This window comes from Meles meles, chromosome 9 (assembly GCF_922984935.1).
Source record: "Meles meles chromosome 9, mMelMel3.1 paternal haplotype, whole genome shotgun sequence".
In the NCBI taxonomy this organism is placed as follows: Eukaryota; Metazoa; Chordata; class Mammalia; order Carnivora; family Mustelidae; genus Meles; species Meles meles.
This window is the reverse complement of record NC_060074.1, coordinates 43731379-43752640: the sequence shown is the minus strand read 5'-3', so window position 1 is coordinate 43752640 and position 21262 is coordinate 43731379. Positions and strand designations below refer to the sequence as shown.

At 40.8% G+C, this 21262-nt stretch overlaps 1 protein-coding gene across 1 annotated transcript in view; it reads left to right on the top strand.

The window, feature by feature from the left end:
- The window catches only part of IQCA1 (IQ motif containing with AAA domain 1), a 155881-nt gene that overhangs the window by 62156 nt on the left and 72463 nt on the right, over nt 1-21262 (top strand). The window contains exons 7-9 of the mRNA XM_046019656.1: nt 1898-1982; nt 13187-13318; nt 20348-20423. Coding sequence (XP_045875612.1) covers nt 1898-1982; nt 13187-13318; nt 20348-20423 — 293 coding nt within the window. The remainder of the gene's footprint in view (nt 1-1897; nt 1983-13186; nt 13319-20347; nt 20424-21262) is intronic.

The window sequence follows — 21262 nt, the reverse complement described above, 5'->3', positions numbered from 1 at the left end:
CCATTCCATGCTCATGGATTGAAAGAATAAACCCTGTTAAAATGTCTATACTGTGTAGAGCAATCTATACTTTCAAAGCCATCCTGATCAAAATTCCACTGGCATTTTTCAAAGTGCTGGAACAAACAATTCTAAAATGTGTATGGAACCAGAAGAGACCCCACATTGCTAAGGAAGTGTTGAAAAAGAAAAACAAAACTGGGAGCATCACGTTGCCTGATTTCAAGCTTTAATACAAAGCTGTGATCACCAAAACAGCATGGTACTGGCAGAAAAACAGACACATGGATCAGTGGAACAGAGTAGAGGGCCCAGATATGGACCATCAACTCTATGGCAAATAAACTTCAACAAAGCAGGAAAAAATACACAGTGGAAAACAGACATTCTCTTCAATAAATGGTGCTGGGAAAATTGGAGAGCTACATGGAGAAGAATGAAACTCGATCATTCTCTTACACCATACACAAAGACAAACTCGAAATTAATAAAAGACCTCAATGTGAGGCAGGAATCTATCAAAATCCTAGAGGAGAACAAAGGCAGTAATCTTTTTGACATTGGCCACAGCAACTTCTTTCAAGATATGTCTCCAAAGGCAAAAGAAACAAAAGCAAAAATGAACTTTTGGGGACATCAAGATCAAAAGCTTCTGCACAGCAAAGGAAACAGTCAACAAAACAAAGAAGCAACTCACGGAATGGGAGAAGATATTCGCAAGTGACACTACAGACAAAGGCCTGATCTCCAAGATCTATAAAGAACTCCTCAAACTCAACACACCCAAAACAGATAATCTTGTCAAAAAATGGGCAGAAGACATGAACAGTCACTTCTCCAATGAAGACATACAAATGGCTAACAGACACATGAAAAAATATTCATCATCATTAGCCATCAGGGAAATTCAAATCAAAACCATATTGAGATAACACCTTACACCAGTTAGAATGGCAAAACTTAACAAGACAGTAAACAACATGTGTTGGAGAGGATGTGGAGAAAGGGGAACCCTCTTACACTGTTGGTGGGAATGCAAGTTGGTGCAGCCACTTTGGAAAACAGTGTGGAGGAGATTCCTTGAGAAATTAAAAGTAGAGCTTCCCTATGACCCTGCAATGGCACTACTGGGTACTGTGATACTGATGTAGTGAAAAGAAGGGCCATCTGTACCCCAATGTTCATAGCAGCAACAGCCACAGTCGCCAAACTGTGGAACAAACCAAGATGCCCTTCAATGGACGAATGGATAAGGAAGATGTGGTCCATATACACTATGGAGTATTATGCCTCCGTCAGAAAGGATGCATACCCAAATTTTGTATCAACATGGACGGGACTGGAAGAGATTATGCTGAGTGAAAAGTCAAGCAGAGAGAGGCAATTATCATATGGTTTCACTTATTTGTGAAATAACATGGAGGACATGGGGAGCTGGAGAGGAGAAGGGAGTTGGGGGAAATTGGAGGGGGAGATGAACCATGAGAGACTGTGGACTCTGAGAAACAATCTGAGAGTTTTGGAGGGAAGGGAGGTTGGGAGGTTGGGTGAGCCTGGTGGTGGGTATTATGGAGGGCACATATTGCATGGAGCCCTGGGTATGGTGCATAAATGATGAATTCTGGAACACTGAAAAAAATTTTTAAAAAAAATTAAAAAAAAAAGAGAGAGAGAGAGGTGTGTCTATTATCAGAACAAAAATTACCTGAAGGAAGCAGACCTCCAGGGATATGGCCGGGTCTGCTGTTCCTTTGAGGCAGAGTATCTGGCTGCAAGGGGCAGGGAGCTTCCATCCTAAGAACTGTCCCCCATTTCAGTGAGCAGAGCTAGCCAGTGGGAAGTATAACAGAGAGGATGGGGTTCATTCCTACTTAATATCCCTCTTTTTCTTCCTCAGGAACTTAACTGGAACATTTCCTGAATACCCTAATGTGGAAGAAGGAGGGTCAACCATTATCTTTTCCAACAAGACCCCACAACAGGTACAGAGATGCTTGAGAAAGAAAACACAAATCCATTGTAACCCCATTTCTTTAAACTGTAACCTGAATGGGTTCGTAGTATCATTAGGTTTGGGTTATTTTCCTGCAAATATTTACATGGAAATATCTCAATGTTTCATCAATTGTGGACTTCTAAATGTATTTCAAAATGAAATCACTCTTCCTACTATCTTATCTTTGAAAGAGACATGACAACACACCAGGCTTGCTTTCTTGGTAAGTTCTGAGCAGCTTGATTTCAAGGGCCCTTTATGTTCTGGTCTCTGCTTGCCTCCTGGTGTCATCTGCTGTTCCCTCATCCCCATCTTCCTGCCATGAGCCCCAGTGGTCCACTGGCCCACCCTCCCTGTGCCCTGTGTCACTGCACTTTCAGTGCCTTTGTGCACGTCATGCTCTCTCCTCATCCCAGGTTGGCCTTCTGCCCTTTGTCCCCCGCTTCACTCCTGCTCACTTGTCAAGAGTCAACTCTTTACCATATTGATGCTCTTCCAGAGAAACATCTCTGCAGATGCATTAGTGGCATGAAATTGACATGTAAGTCTGTTTTAGAAAAGCCTCAATAAGCTAGAAATAGGAAAACTGTTCTTAACCTCAGGGTATTTATCATAGAAACCAAAAGAAAGTTGGCATCGTGCTCAACAGCAGAGCACTAGAAGCATTACTGTTAAAAGTGAAACTCACTCATATACTCAAGCTAATATACTGGACCACATAAAATTCAAATGGCAAAAAATATCATAACTAGAATTAAAGTCATATGATAAACTGGAAGAAATATTTGCAATATAGATGATAATGGCTAGCTTTCATATATAAAGAGTTCTTATAAAATAAGAAAAATCTAAACACCTCAATAGAAAAGAAGGCAAAAAAAGTGAACTTATTTTTCAAAACTTGAAAACTCACAATCAAAGAAACTCAAATATAAAATAATGTTACTATATCTCTTTTCACCTACAGGATTGGTAAAAATTTTAAATCATGATAATCGCAGGAGTTGGTAAGCATGCGGAAAAAGGTCACTCCCATACATTGTGGCTGGATACATAAATACATAAATTAGCATGACTTTTTGAAGGACATGGACCAAGTATACTTCATCAGATGTTTAATGTCTCTACTCTTTGACCCATAAATGCTATTTAAGGAATTTACAGGAAGCAAATAATAAGACAAGTTGCCATAGACTGGAGACAATAAATTTTTTCCATAGGGGGCCAAATAGTAAATATTTGAGGCAGTGGAACACACATTCTCTGGCACAACTACTCAACTCTGCTATTCTAGCATGAAAGTGGACACAGACAGGAGGTAATTAATGGATATGGCTGTGTTCCAATAAAGCTTTATTTAGAAATTGGCCAATAGGCCAGATTGGCCCATGCAATATGATTTGCTGACCTGTGCCATAAACTGAAACAGCTGTTTGTGGCCACGGCGTTTATCACACAGACGCAGAGACCAGCTACTGTTCATGAGGAGGGAACTAGTTAGGGGGCATAAAGCATTCCACAATTAGGGTTTCTCCACCTCAGCACTACTGTCCCCACAGTCAGCCTCCCATCCCCCGAGGGAGCCGTTAGTGTCAGAGGGTCATACTCTTCCCCCACCTCCTGTCAGAATCTGACACGAGCTTCTCAGCCCTCGTTCCAGCCTCTGACAGACTCCTGTCCTCCTCAGAAGTCAAGTGACCAAACACTCTACACCCTACTGTTTGGGGGTTCATCAAGTCCTGCCTTGAGTGACTAACTTTTGACCTGGTGTTATTTCCCTTTGTTACTTGGTGAGGTCTTGTCCCTGTAGCTAAATTGTCAGGCCCAAGTTGTGTCTTGAAATCTCACAGCCAGGGACCAAATGTGTTTCGTGTTAGTTTAGAAAGGTAATGATTACAGGATTAAACATACTGATGCAATGTCTACATTGTAAACAAGAAACATTCAAAAGGAGAGTTCATGTAGACTAAAAACAAAAGAAGATGAAGACTTCTGGTTAATATGTTAAAATAATGCAAAGAAGGCCAAAAAGCATGACTTGTAAAGACAGGAAAAGAAGAGCTAGGACAGGGTAGAGGTGATGGACCACAGTCCCGCCACCTGCTGGGTCTGCAGCCTCAGGGGGCTCCTCCCCCATGCACCTCCCTCCCTGGGCTGATGTAACAATTAGGTGTGGTCACCTGTGGAGTGTACCTGCAGCCGGACACATGGACATCTCCACAGGAGCTCATGATAATTATCACTGAGCAGAGACGGAGGATGAAGAAACAGACAAAGCATAATCATTAGAGTGTGTGCATGAAGAGTCCACTTTGTATTTGTAAAAAAATAAGCAATACAAACACTTCTGCAAAGTGAGCATAATCATTGACACCAATGCTCCCAAAGAAGACTGAATACAAATAGAGTCGCAGATGAGTCTTCCTTACAAGTATTAATGCAATAATTCAAACTGAAATATTAGCACACCACAACCAGCAGCACATTAAGGAAGCAGAACACCACAAGCAGCATCTATTCCAGAATGCAAGAATGGCTGCTGTTGAGGATGTCTGCGAATACACTGCATCCTATAAAGAGATTCAAAAGGGAAAACCCTGAGTGCATCTCTGTGGAGGCTGATGGAGCCTTTTGCAGATTCAACATCCATTCTTGATTTTAAAAAATAAAGCAAAAAAAATTAGTATATAGGGATACTTCTTTAATTAGATAAAGTAGTTCTTAGTTCAAGATCTAATATTATGCTTAACGATATGCACTAGAAACAATTCCACTAATGTCATGAAAGGCACAAGGATGGCCATGAAAAGCCCACCAATGTCATGAAAAGGGCAAGGATTTCCCTAGGATCTATTGAACACTGCTGAACATGAGAAAGAACGTAGAGATACAGAAATTGGAACAGAAGAGGCAAAATGGTCACTTTTCAGGTATGCCCTACACTTAGAAAAGCAAAGAGAATAAACTGAAAATTAAATAGTGTGAGAAGGAATACAGGGAGTTACAGAGAGCAAAAGCTTTGGTGTATACAAACAGCGGCTCGATAGAAAATACCACAAAACTGTCCATTTACAACAGCACCAACAACACAAAGACAAAGCAGCCAGGAGAAAACTTAACAATAAAGGTGTATTCTCTGTGAGGAAAAGTTTTAAAAAGTATGAGGGATGCAAATGGAAAGAGGAAAAAGCATACTGTGCTCTTGGGTAGGGATCCTCCACGTTGTAATACATCACTTCTCCCAGACATCATCACACATGTGATATGATCTAAACAAAAATACCAATGGCAAAACAGACACATAGATCAGTGGAACAGAATAGAGAGCCCTGAAATCGACCCTCAACTCTATGGTCAACTAATCTTCGACAAAGCAGGAAAGAATGTCCAATGGAAAAAAGACAGCCTCTTCAATAAATGGTGCTGGGAAAATTGGACAGCCACATGCAGAAAAATGAAATTGGACCACTTCCTTACACCACACACGAAAATAGACTCCAAATGGATGAAGGACCTCAATGTGAGAAAGGAATCCATCAAAATCCTTGAGGAGAATGCAGGCAGCAACCTCTTCGACCTCAGCCGTAGCAACATCTTCCTAGGAACAACGGCAAAGGCAAGGGAAGCAAGGGCAAAAATGAACTATTGGGATTTCATCAAGATCAAAAGCTTTTGCACAGCAAAGGAAACAGTTAACAAAACCAAAAGACAACTGACAGAATGGGAGAAGATATTTGCAAACGACATATCATTTTTCTCTCTCTCTTTTTTTTTTTTTTTTTTTTTTTTTAGAGAGAGAGAGAGAGATTACAAGCAGGCAGAGCAGCAGCCAGAGAAGGGAGGAAGCAGGCTCCCTGCCAAGCAGAGAGCCCGACACGGCGCTCGATCCCAGGACCCTGAGATCATGACCTGAGCTGAAGGCAGAGGCTTAACCCACTGAGCCACCCAGGCGCCCCGCAAACGACATATCAGATAAAGGGCTAGTATCCAAAATCTATAAGGAACTTAGCAAACTCAACACCCAAAGAACAAACAATCCAATCAAGAAATGGGCAGAGGACATGAACAGACATTTCTGCAAAGAAGACATCCAGATGGCCAACAGACACATGAAAAAGTGCTCCACGTCACTCGGCATCAGGGAAATACAAATCAAAACCACAATGAGATATCACCTCACACCAGTCAGAATGGCTAAAATTAACAAGTCAGGAAATGACAGATGCTGGAGAGGATGTGGAGAAAGGGGAACCCTCCTCCACTGTTGGTGGGAATGCAAGCTGGTGCAACCACTCTGGAAAACAGCATGGAGGTTCCTCAAAATGTTGAAAATAGAACTACCCTATGACCCAGCAATTGCACTACTGGGTATTTACACTAAAGATACAAACATAGTGATCCGAAGGGGCACGTGTACCCGAATGTTTATAGCAGCAATGTCTACAGTAGCCAGACTATGGAAAGAACCTAGATGTCCATCAACAGATGAATGGATAAAGAAGATGTGGTATATATACACAATGGAATACTATGCAGCCATCAAAAGAAATGAAATCATGCCATTTGCGACGACGTGGATGGAACTAGAGCGTATCATGCTTAGTGAAATAAGTCAATTGGAGAAAGACAACTATCATATGATCTCCCTGATATGAGGACATGGAGAAGCAACATGGGGGGGTAGGGGGATAGGAGAAGAATAAATGAAACAAGATGGGATTGGGAGGGAGACAAACCATAAATGACTCTTAATCTCACAAAACAAACTGGGGGTTGCTGGGGGGAGGTGGGATTGGGAGAGGGGGAGCGGGCTATGGACATTGGGGAGGGGAGGCGAACCATAAGAGACTATGGACTCTGAAAAACAACCTGAGGGTTTTGAAGGGTCAGGGGTGGGAGGTTGGGGGAACAGGTGATGGGTAATGGGGAGGGCACGTTTTGCATGGAGCACTGGGTGCTGTGCAAAAAGAATGAATACTGTTACGCTGAAAAAATAAATAAAATGGAAAAAAAATCACAAGAATATTTTTTGCAGGATTGTTAATAAAAGTAGAAAGAAGAAGAAAAAAAAAAGAAATGAAATCATGCCATTTGCGACGATGTGGATGGAACTAGAGCGTATCATGCTTAGTGAAATAAGTCAATCGGAGAAAGACAACTGTCATATGATCTCCCTGATATGAGGACATGGAGAAGCAACATGGGGGGTAGGGGGATAGGAGAAGAATAAATGAAACAAGATGGGATTGGGAGGGAGACAAACCGTAAATGACTCTTAATCTCACAAAACAAACTGGGGGTTGCTGGGGGGAGGTGGGATTGGGAGAGGGGGAGGGGGCTATGGACATTGGGGAGGGTAAGTGCTATCGTGAGTGCTGTGAAGTGTGTAAACCTGGCGATTCACAGACCTGTACCCCTAGGGATAAAAATACATTATATGTTTATTAAAAAAAAAAAAATTGGAAGGGGAGGCGAACCATAAGAGACTATGGACTCTGAAAAAAAACCTGAGGGTTTTGAAGGGTCAGGGGTGGGAGGTTGGGGAAACAGGTGGTGGGTAATGGGGAGGGCACGTTTTGCATGGAGCACTGGGTGTTGTGCAAAAAGAATGAATACTGTTACGCTGAAAAAATAAATAAAATGGAAAAAAAATACAAAAAAAAAATACCAATGGCATTATGTTTCAGGGCAGGGGCAGGCCACACAGAAGGTGAGCAGCCTAATTCTAAACTTGAGGTGAAAGTAAATATCCAAGAATAACCAGTAAAATTCCGAATGTAATTACACAATGTAAGGAGAAGCAAGTAGTATGGAGCCTTGCTACTAAGATCCCATTGGCTCAGGCAAGTAAGTAGAAAGACACATCAGTGGAAAAGAATAGGAAGTCAAGAAATATACCCAAATACATAGGCCAGTTTAGTACATAATAAAGATGGCATCACGCCTTTCTTGAATAAAGGGGAAATTTTAACAAATGGGATTAGAATAACCAGGTTCTCGTCTGGAAAAAAGAAAATTAAATCTCCAATTCTTTATCCTTCACCCCAGAATGATTCCAGATGGACCAAAGACTTAAATGCCAAACAAAACAAAAACACAAAAGAATTCGAAGAGGCCAAGGAAGAAATGTGATCACCTCAAGAGTGGGAAAGACGTTTCTACCTCTGTTGCACAACCCAGGGTCACAGAAGAAAAAAAAAAATGAAATTTTAAATGACACACACAAAAATTTTCTAACCTGCATGGCAAAACAGACCCCAAGTGAAGTCAAATGACAGATGACACAGTAGGATAATTACTTGTAATGAGGACCACACACAAGAGATCCTTTTTCTCATATATAAAGAGCCCCTACAGCTCTATTAAAAAAAGATCAATAACCCAATATTTTAAAAAGCCAGAGGATATGAACTGACATTTCTTGGAAAAGAAAATGTAAATGGATTTGAAACATAATAAAGGGTGTTCAGCATATAAAAAGATGATCAACCCCACACATATAACGGAAATGCAACAGACAAAATTGATAAATTGAACCTCATCAAAATTAAAAACTTCTGCACTTCAAAAGATGCCGTCAAGAAAATGCAAAGACAAAAGCATACTGGAGGAAGATATTGGAAAACAAATACCTGATAAGGGGTTTGTATCCAGGATAAACAAAAAACTCTTGCATCTCAATAAGAAGACAATTGGAGAAAGACAACTATCATATGATCTCCCTGATATGAGGACATGGAGAAGCAACATGGGGGGTTAGGGGGATAGGAGAAGAATAAATGAAACAAGATGGGATTGGGAGGGAGACAAACCATAAATGACTCTTAATCTCACAAAACAAACTGGGGATTGCTGGGGGGAGGTGGGATTGGGAGAGGGGGAGGGGGCTATGGACATTGGGGAGGGTATGTGCTATCGTGAGTGCTGTGAAGTGTGTAAACCTGGCGATTCACAGACCTGTACCCCTGGAGATAAAAATACATTATATGTTTATTAAAAAAAAAAATTTGGAAGGGGAGGCGAACCATAAGAGACTATGGACTCTGAAAAACAACCTGAGGGTTTTGAAGGGTCAGGGGTAGGAGGTTGGGGGAACAGGTGGTGGGTAATAGGGAGGGCACGTTTTGCATGGAGCACTGGGTGTTGTGCAAAAACAATGAATACTGTTACGCTGAAAAAATAAATAAAATGAAAAAAAAGACAATTCAATCAAAAATGGGCAAAAGTCTTGAATAGATAATTCACAAAGGATCATATATGAATAGCTAATTAGCACATGAAAAGATGCTTGACATCATTAGTCTTAGGGAGATAAAACTTAAAACTGCAGTGAGACCATTTTATTCCCACTAGGATGGCCATAATCAAGAAGACAGACAGTAACAAAATTTGAGGGTGTAGAGGAAAAGGAACACTCCTGTGGTGCTGGGAGGAATGCAAAATAGTACAGCTGCTTTGGGAAATGCTTGTCCATTTCTTTTTTTTTTTTTTTAAAGATTTTATTTATTTATTTGACAGAGAGAGATCACAAGTAGGCAGAGAGGCAGGCAGAGAGAGAGGAGGAAGCAGGCTCCCTGCGGAGTAGAGAGCCCGATGTGGGGCTTGATCCCAGGACCCTGAGATCATGACCTGAGCCGAATGCAGAGGCTTAATCCACTGAGCCACCCAGGCGCCCTGCTTGTCCATTTCTTAAAAGTTAAATATGAACATACAAAATGAGCCATCAGTCCGCTATTGATACTCTATCCAAGAGAAATGAAAATAGGTCCACACGAAGAAGTTTGTACGAGAATATAGGAGCATTGCTCATAATAGCCAAAAATTTGGAACAGCCTAAATATCAGGTGATGACTGGATAGGCAAACTGTGGTGCATCTGGCAATAGAATGTTATTTAGATTTCCTACAAGAAAAGGAAACACCAATCGAGATTCGCTACAACATAGGTAGACTCAACCGTGATGCAGAGGGAAAGGAACCAGACCTAAGAGACCACACATTATACAATTCCATTCACAGGAAATGTTCAAACAAAATGAACAGAGGTGCGGAGGAGATTAGCAGGGGCCTGGCAAAAAAAGAAGGAAAAGGAAAGAGACTGAGAGTGGATATGAGAGGTCACCCTCAGGTGATGGAGATGTTCCAAAACTGACTATGGGGATGGTTGCACGACTAGGTAAGTGTACTTAAAATGATTGACTCGGACTCTTGGAATGGATGGACGTAGGCCATGTAAAATATGCCTCAATAAAATTATAATATATTATATTATTATAAAACAAAATGGATCTGGCCTTCAGACCCCACAGTTTGCCAAAAATATGGTGGCTTACTTAATAGGGCAATAAGTGCTTTTGTCACTTTGGGAGATTTTGCTGTAGCTAAAGTACATGAGCACAATAAATTCAGCACTGGCATCTTAAAAAAAAAAAAAAACCTAAAACAATGACAACGACAGACCATTTCTTCAGCCATTCAGTTGGCAAACATAACACACTGTGTCACACTGTGTCAGAGCATATGGGGAAACCGGCACCCACCCGCATGGCTGGCAGAGGTGTGAATTGGCACAGCCCAATGGAGGCAGTTGGACAGTATTACAAATATACATACATACCCTTGATCCAGCACTTCTACTTTTAGCAATTTATCCTGCCAATATGCTCATACACCTGCAAAATGGTGTTTCCAGGCATTTATGTATGCAGCATTACTAGTAACAGCAGAGGATTGGAAACAACCTAATTCCATCGGCAGGGGAAGGGCCAGATCGTCTACAGAACACCCGTAAAAACAGAGCAAGGAAGCTCTTTATGTACCACTAAGAAAGCCAGGCACATGAATAGGAGGAAAAGGCACAACAAGGACTGTGTGTACGAGACACTGACATTGGAACAAAATGACCCATCTATATTTACAGTGTGTATCTGGGTGTATATATGTACATATTTGTGTACTTTGGAAGATTTTGCTTGAGTTGAAAATCAAGAGCAAAACAAATTCAACATTGGCTAAAAAAGAGACAAATTCCAATCACACACCATTTTCAAACGTGTGATGGGGAACATAACACAGCAGTGTGTGTGTGTGTGTGTGTGTGTGTACGCACGTGTATTTGCATATAGCTATATAAAATGTCTCTGGAAGCAGATCCTGCTGGCTGGCTCACAGCATGGGAACGGAAGGTTTCCGGACTGGATCTTTTGTAAGTTTTGAATTGTGGGCCATGTGAATGTATTTATCAAAGTATTAAATTAATAAACTAAGTAAGGAGATAGAGGAAGTAAATAGTACAATGGAGAAGTATTTACAAGATGCAATGAATTGTGTGTTCCACAAATAAGAATTCCTCCTCCTTGTAGCTGCTCAGTTTATACATCAGATCATTTTTCAAAAACTGTCTGTACATTTTCTGAAAGCTTCCAAACTTCCAAGAACCAAAAAAATGCTCAGCTTCCTAAGTGCTCCAAACATAAAAGTCCTGAGCAGCCACGATTTGGCTCCATGCGTTAAAGTGAGCCTGATCCCCAAGGATAACAATGCCACTTGGACAAAGGACTTTTAATTCCACCTAAAGACACGCTTTTTATTACCAAATAATGTGCACAACACATACGTCACCTCTTACGCTCGCCAGCACCGTTATCCTGAGCCTCACCCCACTGAGAGCTTCATGGGAGCCTAGGGGATAGGTTGGCCTCTGGATAGTGGGAAGGGGGCACATGTCCAATGACTGTAGTGGTGGTGTTTTTTTAAGTCCAGGTGGGACCAGAATATCCTGATTTGTTCATGGTAAACTGTCTTTTATACTCTTTAAAGTGTGAACTAAACTCCTAAGAATAGCATAGGTATAAATATCAAAAACATAATACTAGAAAATAAACTTCAGCACTGTAGTAAATCATTAATAAGGCATAAACAAGTAGACTGGATCCCAGGAGGATGGTTTAGTACAACCTAGTAGAAGCAAGTGATACTAGCCCTTTTGTTTAATTGCATACCTTGCCCTCCAGAGGTAACCACTGCACTGAATTTGGTGTTTCTCATTCCCTCGTATTTCTTTGTACTTTGCCTATGTGCATATATATCCTGAAACTATAGAGTTTTATTCTTTTATTTAACCATGTGCATTTTATACAATAGAATAAACTTATGTATGTTGTTCAGCTTCTTGCCTCTTTTCTTTCTACGCTGTGAAATTCATCCTGGTTAGCCCCTGTTTGAATCTCAGCTCAGCACTCACCTGCTGTATGTCCTTGGCCATGAGACTGACCTCTTTGTGTCCTGTTCTCTTATCGATAAAACAGGCTGGTAACAGCTCGCATCTCTAGGCTGCATTTAGCAGTAAATGAGTTCATCTTTGTGCAGCTCTTAGAACCGTGTTTGGCTTATCATAAGACCACTGGTTGGAAGTACTGACCTCATTTTAGAAAATGAAAATAGGATACTAAGTCCCAGAGATGTTACGCCGCTTACCTTGGTCACATGACCAGCAATGTGTCCTAGGGTCTACACAGCCTCGTGTCTCCCAGAAGTCACTCTCTGCCACAGCAAGCGGGACCTCAGCAAACATCTGTAGTATAGAATGGATTATATCGTTTTTTACAAACCCCTACTAATTCTCCAATGATTCTAATCCGAGGTGAACTGATAAGTGGGATTTTGTCACTGTAGGAAATACAAATTAAATCACAGAGGGAAGAAACCAATCCTGAGAAGAGAGGCATGATCATTTATGGGAAAGCAAAGTGACTGCAAGATCAATTGTCAGGCAGAGTTCGGGCAGGAAACTCAGGGTGTCCTGAGCTCCATTGGGGAAGAGGTGCGGGGGTGGGGTCTGGCCTCCTGGCTGCAGCAGAGACCCTGAGGAAGCCATGACCTCCCTCATGTTCATGGGAGCCCTGGTGGCCAGAGCAGCCCTGAATTGGGGGATGGGAGACTGGGTTCAGAAAGGTCCATCCTCCCATTCATCTGCCCCCACCCCAAGATCCGACTGCTGTCTCACTGATGAATCCAACCAGAGGCAGGCAGCAGCCAGTGATGTTCCCACGAAGGTCGACCTCAGACCCAGAGCAAGACAGAGAGGGAGCGGAGACTGATCAGCACAAATACTTCTTCTGGAGAGGGTAAGCAGTCCTTGTCTTGATCGGGCTCCATGAAATCATGATGCTTATTTTTTGTTTCTTGCCAGGTTACTGAAGATATTATTGCAAACCAAGAAGAAGAGGAGAAAAACAAAAAGAAGAAAAAGAATAAGAAGGCCAAGAAACCCAAGAAACCTAAAAAAGAAAAGGAAAAGAAAGGAACAAAGGAAAAAAACAAGGTAAGGAATTTGGAATTTTAAAAGAAATTTTCTTTTAAGTGACTTTTTTGCTTTGAACCAGTGGCATGATCTCCAAACTCCTGAGACTGCAGTAGTTCATTTCCTAGGAAACTGTTCTACCAGTTTTTCAATATTTTTTATGTGTTTGATCACCAGTCATCATCCTCTCTATGACTTATAATAAATACCTATTAGGATAAAGGTGGTTTCAGTGACTTTGATACTTTGTGTTATTCACATATGTTATAGCTTTGAATTTTTATTCCTCAAAATAAATGATCCACCTCATCTTTCCTCAAGGTAGAAACCAGGCGATCACTACAAAGTCAAAATAATCCCTACTTTAACCAAAGTGTGTTTGTTCAAACTTTTTACTTCAGGTTGACATAGTGGATGCATTTTATTGGAAGTTTTCATTTCTTACTACCCAAAAGAAATCAGATTTCAAACAGTGTTACTTTGGGCCATTCCTCGTATTCCAGGAGGTGAGTTCAGGACAGAAATGGGGCAGGCTGCATCATCAAGGACAAGTGATTGAACCAAGGAGGCAGAAATTGTGAGGAGAAGGAAAAGGAGGATAGTGGATACACAATGACAATACCCAAACTCCACACCTTACAGGAAAAGAGAGTGATATTAATTGTGGGATTTTCATAGATGTCTTTTATGATATTGAGGTATATTCCCTCTATCTCTACCCTGTGGAGTTTTAATCAAGAAAGGATGTTGTACTTTCTCAAATGCTTTTTCTGCATCTGTTGAGAGGATCGTATGGTTCTTGTCCTTTGTTTTATTTATGTGATGTACCACAATGATTGGTCTGCAAATGTTGAACCACCCTTGCAGCTCAGGAATAAATCCCACTTGGTCGTGGTGAATAATCCTTATAATGTACAATTGGATCCTATTGGCCAGTATCTTGGTGAGAATTTTGGCATCCACGTTCATCAGGGATATTGGTCTGCAATTCTCCTTTTTGGTGGGCTCTTTGTCTGGTGTTGGGAACAAAGTAATGCTGGCCTCACAAAACAAGTTTGGAAGTTTTCCTTCCATTTCTGTTTTTTGAAATAACTTCAGAAAAATAAGTATTATTTCTCTAAATGTTTGGTAGAATTTCCCCTGGGAAGCCATCTGGCCCTGGTCTCTTGTCTGTTCAGAGATATTTTTTAAAGATTTTATTTATTCTTTTTTTTTAAGATCTTATGTATTTATTTGACAGACCAGTAGGCAGAGAGGCAGGCAGAGAGAGAGAGGAGAAGGCTGGCTCCCCACTGAGCAGAGAGCCTGATTCAGGGCTCAATCCCAGGACCCTGGGATCATGACCTGAGCCAAAGGCAGAGGCTTTAACCCACTGAGCCACCCAGCACCCCTTGTTGGGAGATTTTTGACAACTGCTTCAATTTCCTTGTTGGTTATGGGTCTGTTCAGGTTTTCCATTTCTTTCTGTTTCAGTTTTGGTCATTTACAAGTTTCTGGGAATGCATCAATTTCTTCCAGATTGCCTCATCTGTTGGCATATAGTTGCTCATAATATGTTCTTAAAATTATTTGTGTTTCCTTGGTGTTGGTTCTGATCTCTTATTTTGTTCATGATTTCATTCATTTGGGTCTTTTTTCTTTTGTTTTTGGTAAATCTGGCTGGAAGTTTTTTGATATTATTAGTTCTTTCAAAGAATCAGCTCCTGGTTTCATTAATCTGTTCTACTGTTCTTTTGGTTTCTATTTCATTGATTTCTGCTCTAATCATTATTTCTCTTTTCCTGCTTGGTTTAGGCTTTATTTGATGTTCTTTCTCCAGCTCCTTTAGGTGTAAGCTCAGTTTGTGTATTTGAGACTTTTCTAATTTTTTGAGAAAGGCTTATATTGCTATGTGCTTCCTTCTTAGGGCCCCTTTTGCTGCATCCCAATGGTATTGAACAGTTGTGTCTTCATTTTCATTTGTTTCCATGAATTTTTTAGTTCTTCTTTAATTTCCTTGTTGATCCACTCATTCTTTAGTAAGATGCTCGTTATCTTCCAAGTATTTGAGTTCCTTCCAAATTTCCCCTTGTTACTGAGGAGTTTCAAAGCATTGTAGTCTGAAAATATGCATGGAATAATCCCAGTCTTTTGGTACTAGTTGAGACCTAATTTGTGCCAGTATGTGATCTACTCTGTTCCATGTGCACTTGAGAAGAATGTGTATTCTATTGCTTTAGGATGTAATGCTCTGTATATATCTGAAGTCCATCTGGTCCAGTGTGTCATTCAAAGCCCTTGTTTCCTTGTTGATCTTCTACTAAAATGATCTATCCATTGCTGTAAGCAAGGTGTTAAAGTCCCCTATTATTAATGTGTTATTATCAATGTTTCTTTAATTTTGTTATTAATTGGTTTATATATTTGGCTGCTCTCAAGTTAGGAGCATAAATATAATTGTTAGATCTTCTTGTTGAATAGACTTTTTAAGTATGATATAGTGTGTCCCTCTATATCCCTTACTAAATTCTTTGATTTAAAATCTAATTTTCTGATATAAGGATTGCTACCTCAACTTTCTTTTGATGTCCATTAACAAGATAAATGGTTCTCCATCCCCTCACTTTCAATCTGGAGGTGTGTTTGGGTCTAAAATGAATCACTTATCCATCAACAGATGAATGGGTAAAGAAGATGTGGTACATATATATATATATTATTCAGCTATCAGAAACGTTGAATACTTACCATTTACATCAATGTGGATGGAACTAGAGAGTATTATGCTAAGCAAAATAAGTCAATCAGAGAAAGACAATTATTATATGGTTTCACTTATATGTGGAATATGAGAAACACTGCAGAGGATCATAGGGGAAGGGAGGGAAAACTGAATGGGAAATCAGCAGGCAGGGAGAAAAACCATGAGAGACTCTTAACTATAGAAAACAAACTGAGGGTTGCTGGAGGTAAGGGTTAGGGGGATGAGGTCAGTGGGTGATGGGCATTGAGGAGAGCATGTGATGTGATGAGCACTGGGTGTTACAGGCAACTGATGAATTATTGAACTCTACACCTGAAACTTATGTTGTACTATAGGTTAGCTAATTGAATTTAAATTTAAAAAAAAATACCCAAACTCCACATAAATGCAACATTTTACATTTATGAAAGACAACATTTTGTTAAAAATTCCTTGCATGACTGCAGCCACACAGCTGGAGGCAATTGACCCTTTTGCAAGGCTCATATTCTGCACCATGATCAGCAGAAATCATCTAACTGCCCCCATCTGTCTTTGTCCCTCTCCTTCACCATGTTCCATTGCTGTGAACAAAAGAAGAGAGACCTCTCACTGCTCACAACCCACTCCACTGTAGTTCCCAACTCAATCCCCCACCGCTCAGTATTTTGTGCTGACTCCTCACCTAATTCCTCCCCAGGAATTGTTCCAAGTCTAAAGGAGCTGCTCCATGCAAAGTCACACCAACCACCCGGGCAGCTGCATCCAAGGATAGCCATGTTTGCTTACAAAGACCCAGCCCCCACACTGGAACATCTCTGAAGCATTCTCCTAGCTCCTGGGCTCCCTGTGGAGTCAGCTGACATCTCACATCCAATTGCATCACAGCTCACTTGCATCAGTTTCTCTGCCCATTGCTGCTTCTCTCCCTCCATCCCTGTGGGTGGTGTTCCCAGTAAACCACCTGCACAGCCTCCATCTGAGTGTTTCCATGGAACCAACCCACAAGGCCACCTGTTGCCCTACTGCTCTGCTTGTGCCCCAAATCTTCTAACTTGTTGCAGAAAAAAATAAGGAGAGAGCTTACTTCTTAGTTAATTTTTAAAGCCCTCCTCTCACTCTGCAAGATAATTTTGAAGCCGTGCTAAAGAATAAGGACAATTGGAAGAATTTCAATTTCATTCTAAGCATTCTCTCCCTCTAAATATGCATTAGGGAGTTTGACACTTGCTAATTAAAAATTCACTGTTAATGAAGCTTGTTCCATAAAAATTCTGAAATTATCAGCTATACAATCTGGTCTTTGTTGAGTGAAGGTATTTTATTAACTAGCTATTAAAGAGTCATTTAATGATGAACAGTTTGAGACAAAAAGAGAAGTTTGAGTATATCAGCATTTATGAAGTAGTTGCAAATGAAGGGCAAAATCCTTCACAGTTACTTAGAACTGAATTTATTCTTGATAGGTACATGTCTACACAGTAACAACGTGATCATAAATGGTAATCTCTAATGAAATTGATATATTTACATTATATTGCTACTCATCTTTGAGGTCAGATTATCTCTTTTATTAATTTTTAAAAATCTTGTTTTAGAATCAACGCCAAGGCGTCTAGAAGCATTCTTGAGACAAGCTATTCAAAATCTTTGTATGACAATAGGTATTTTGACCTGTAGAAAAAGCATCTATTATTCATCCTGGGTAAAGGGTAAGGCAGAGGAGAGAGGAAACTAGTTTTGTTTAGCTTGCGTAACTGACTCACCCCTACTGTTTCGCTGCAGCACAGCTGTGGGATTATCCTTCAGGTATTTTTATAAATTTGGTCATTTCTCAATCGCTAGTCCATATATAGTCAGAAAACTTGGTAAAGACCTCCTATTAAACACAAAAATCAGAGGATTATTTGAATATTTCCACTCACCTCCATAAATGGAAAATAGACTCTTGTCAAAATATCATAGGAGTACAACTTTCGTCAGTCCACAAGATGGCTACAAATGAGCCTTTATTAAAATAAAATCAAATAAAATAACAGTGGCTGGTAGTCTTACATTCATTTGACCATTTCAACAAAAAACTTTGCAAGCAATTTAACATTGGAAGCATGAAAGTCTTCAATTTCATGTCTAGATCCATCCATATGACCCTGTATACTGAGATGCTGAAGGACAGAAGCCAAGAGATTGGTCTAGGGATTTTCATCTTCAGAGCTAGTAAAGGGAAAACATAAAAGCACCATAAACACCTTCAAAGATGGACTTTAAAAGAATTAATCTTTTCACCCCTAGACAAGAAAAGGAATGTCTATCTTGTACCTTATACAAAAATTAACTCAACAAGGATCATGGACTCACATGTAAAACCATAAAACCTTCAGGTAGAAAGAGGAGGAAAAATATCTTCAGGATCTAGGGCTCTGCACACAGTTCTTCAACTTGACAACCAAAAGTGTCCATAGAAGTGAAAGATTGATAAATTGGACATCACTGTAATAAAAAAAAAAAAACACTTTAGCTCTGGGAAGAGGATGAAAAGACAATCTACAAACTGGGAGAAAATGTTTGTAAGCTATAGATCTAGCAAAGGGACTTGCATCCACAGTATATAAAGAATTCTCAAAATTCAACAGCAAAAAAAAAAAATTGTCTTTCTTTTGGATCTTTGTTTTGTTAACCATCTCCAAAAGTGTTAAGGATCGCAGGTAAGGAGATCTGTGTTAAGACTATGTGATAGAGGGGAATGCTAGTGTCAGGAGGACATTCTCTGCAAACCAATAGCCATCTTTGCAAATGTGCTTTCAGTATCAAAGTTACACCGTTAGCCTAACAAGTCAGCTATGTGGACCTCTCGTTGGCTTCAGGAGCCAGAAAAGGAGCACTCTGCAATCCATCCTTGCAATCCTTTTCTCTTTGTTCTTTTTCAAGCCACATGTTAAACCATTTGGTACTATTTTAAATGGATTTTACCTGGCCAGAACACAGGATCATGTGAATACGGAAGAGTCCTCTGCATTCTAACTTCATGCTGAATCCTGGGAAGAGCCTAGCACCCGCATACAGCACCATTAGCTTTAAAAGCTTCTGTTTGTCCGTGGGGCCACCCAGCCTTTCTGTGATCCCAGTGCCCCTTCTCCAGCAGCCTGGCCCAAGGAGGTGCTCCAGACTGAACCACTGAGCCAACCACGTTCTTATAGTATTTTAGGGGACTTCAAATGAAACTTTGTACTACTTCACAAAGATGGAGACGTGAGTGTTGTGAATTTCCAGAGGCTGTTATCGGGAATAAGGATGTCATCATGGAAACATCCATACTGAGCATCTTCTATGTCCACTGAGGGGCAGCGAGAGGGGAAGATAAGAGGAAGTGAGAAGCTGCTGATCTCCAGAGGAGACAGACATCCTTAACCTAGGAAACAGAGACCCCAATGATAGACTGCCTGAAATTTTATGTAAAGTTTTATGTGAAAATGCATTCCTCTGAGAAGAAAGTATGTGAGTTTTCTTTACATTTCCTTCTATCTGAAATGCTCAAAAACCACTACTTCCAGCAGCACTCCAAATTCCAAAAAGGCATGAGTAACTTTTTTTTTGTTTTTAGTAGCTTTGATTCTTAATCTCAATGAATGGAGAGAAAAGTGTGAGCAGAGAAGTAAAATGACATTCTAAATGCAAGCTTGAAAATAGGAGGTTTTGTTTGTTTTTTGCAACGAGCTATCAATTTTTTGATGCATTTTTATTTTAAAATATAGTTAATAGTAATGAGAGCTCCTGGGCCGATTTCCACTTCTGGATCTGGAAATGAAGTATAATTTCACTCCTAGTTGAGTGGGAAATAATCAGCCTCTTCCAAATCACAGTAATCCCTCCCCCACCCCGAGGACACAGACCCTAAGGGAACCATCAGATTATCTGAAAGCCACTGAGTGACCAATCTGACATTTGAACCTACAAGCTCCTGGAGGGCAGCGGGAGGACTCAGGAAGGGGATCAGCTTTCAGAGCAAAGAAAGAACCAGAACATCAGACAACAGACCAGACTCAGGGCTTGGGGTACCCCGGGAGAGGTGATTGAAATAGGGGCACCTCAGTGAACCTGCAGATAGAGCTAAGTTTCTAGAACCATCCACGCCCTGGCTGGTGGACACCACACTCCCTGCTCAGACTGGCCAGCAGGGAAACTGCCCAGGGGGGTGGGAAAGTTCATAAACCAGGAAAGAGCCTGTGTGCCTTAGATAGCCCTGTCGTCAGGATGTTCGCCGTGTACTGTCTCGTCAGGACAGATACGGCAGCCCTGTAATTAACAGAAATCTCATTCTTCTTCAACAGGAAGAAGATGAGGGCTGGAAAATGTCACCAAGTGTTTTCCTTCCCACGATGGAGGAAGGAAATAACGTGTACAAAGGTTGGTTTAGAAGACCAAGCGGCCCCCGGGGAGTTGCACCGCCCGCCCAGCATGACCCCTGGCCCCACACCCAGCCTTGGAAGGAATGTCTATTCCTTCCAAGAATTGGGCCGTGAGGGCCAGAAGTGGGCGCTCAGTAGGGAGAGGCTGAAAACACACAGCTCATGGCCCAGACCTTCTGTCCATCTCTATTTTAAAATTCCTTTGGGTCGCCTAAAGGCATAGGGTCGGTAAAAGGACCAGATATGAATAGTGCGAGAACACCATTGAACCCTCCATTCTGTTTCAAACTGTAGGACCTCAGCTGAACATTCTCTTGCTGGGAATGAAAGGGATTGGCCTAGATTGTTTAAATTAAGAAAATCAATACCAGATGTACAATAAGATATTCCAATCCTGTCAGACAAAGACAGGTGCCTGCAGACCGACACAGAGTTCTTTTGTCCATTGTTCAGCGTAATTAGCATAGTAGCTAGAATGTGAGGGGAACTGCAAATGTAGGAATTGGTCTTTCAGACATTTCTATTACAGTTTACTGGAACAATTACCCAGCTCCTTTGGCTTCACTCCACCCTCAGGATGAATCTCAACACTGAATGACTGGCCACGATGACCCCGGGCATTGGTCCTCTTTGGTAATTGCTAAAAATTGCAATAGGGACATGGAGTGGAATATTTCCATACTTCAGTCACACATGGGCTTCCTCCCTGACTCTGGTCTTATCTGAACAGCACTGGTACTGTTAATTACTTAACATATTTTTTCATTGACTCATGGTTTTTACCCCAATAAACTGAGCTTCACCCTTAGCCACAATATCCACGTCATTTCAGGTCTG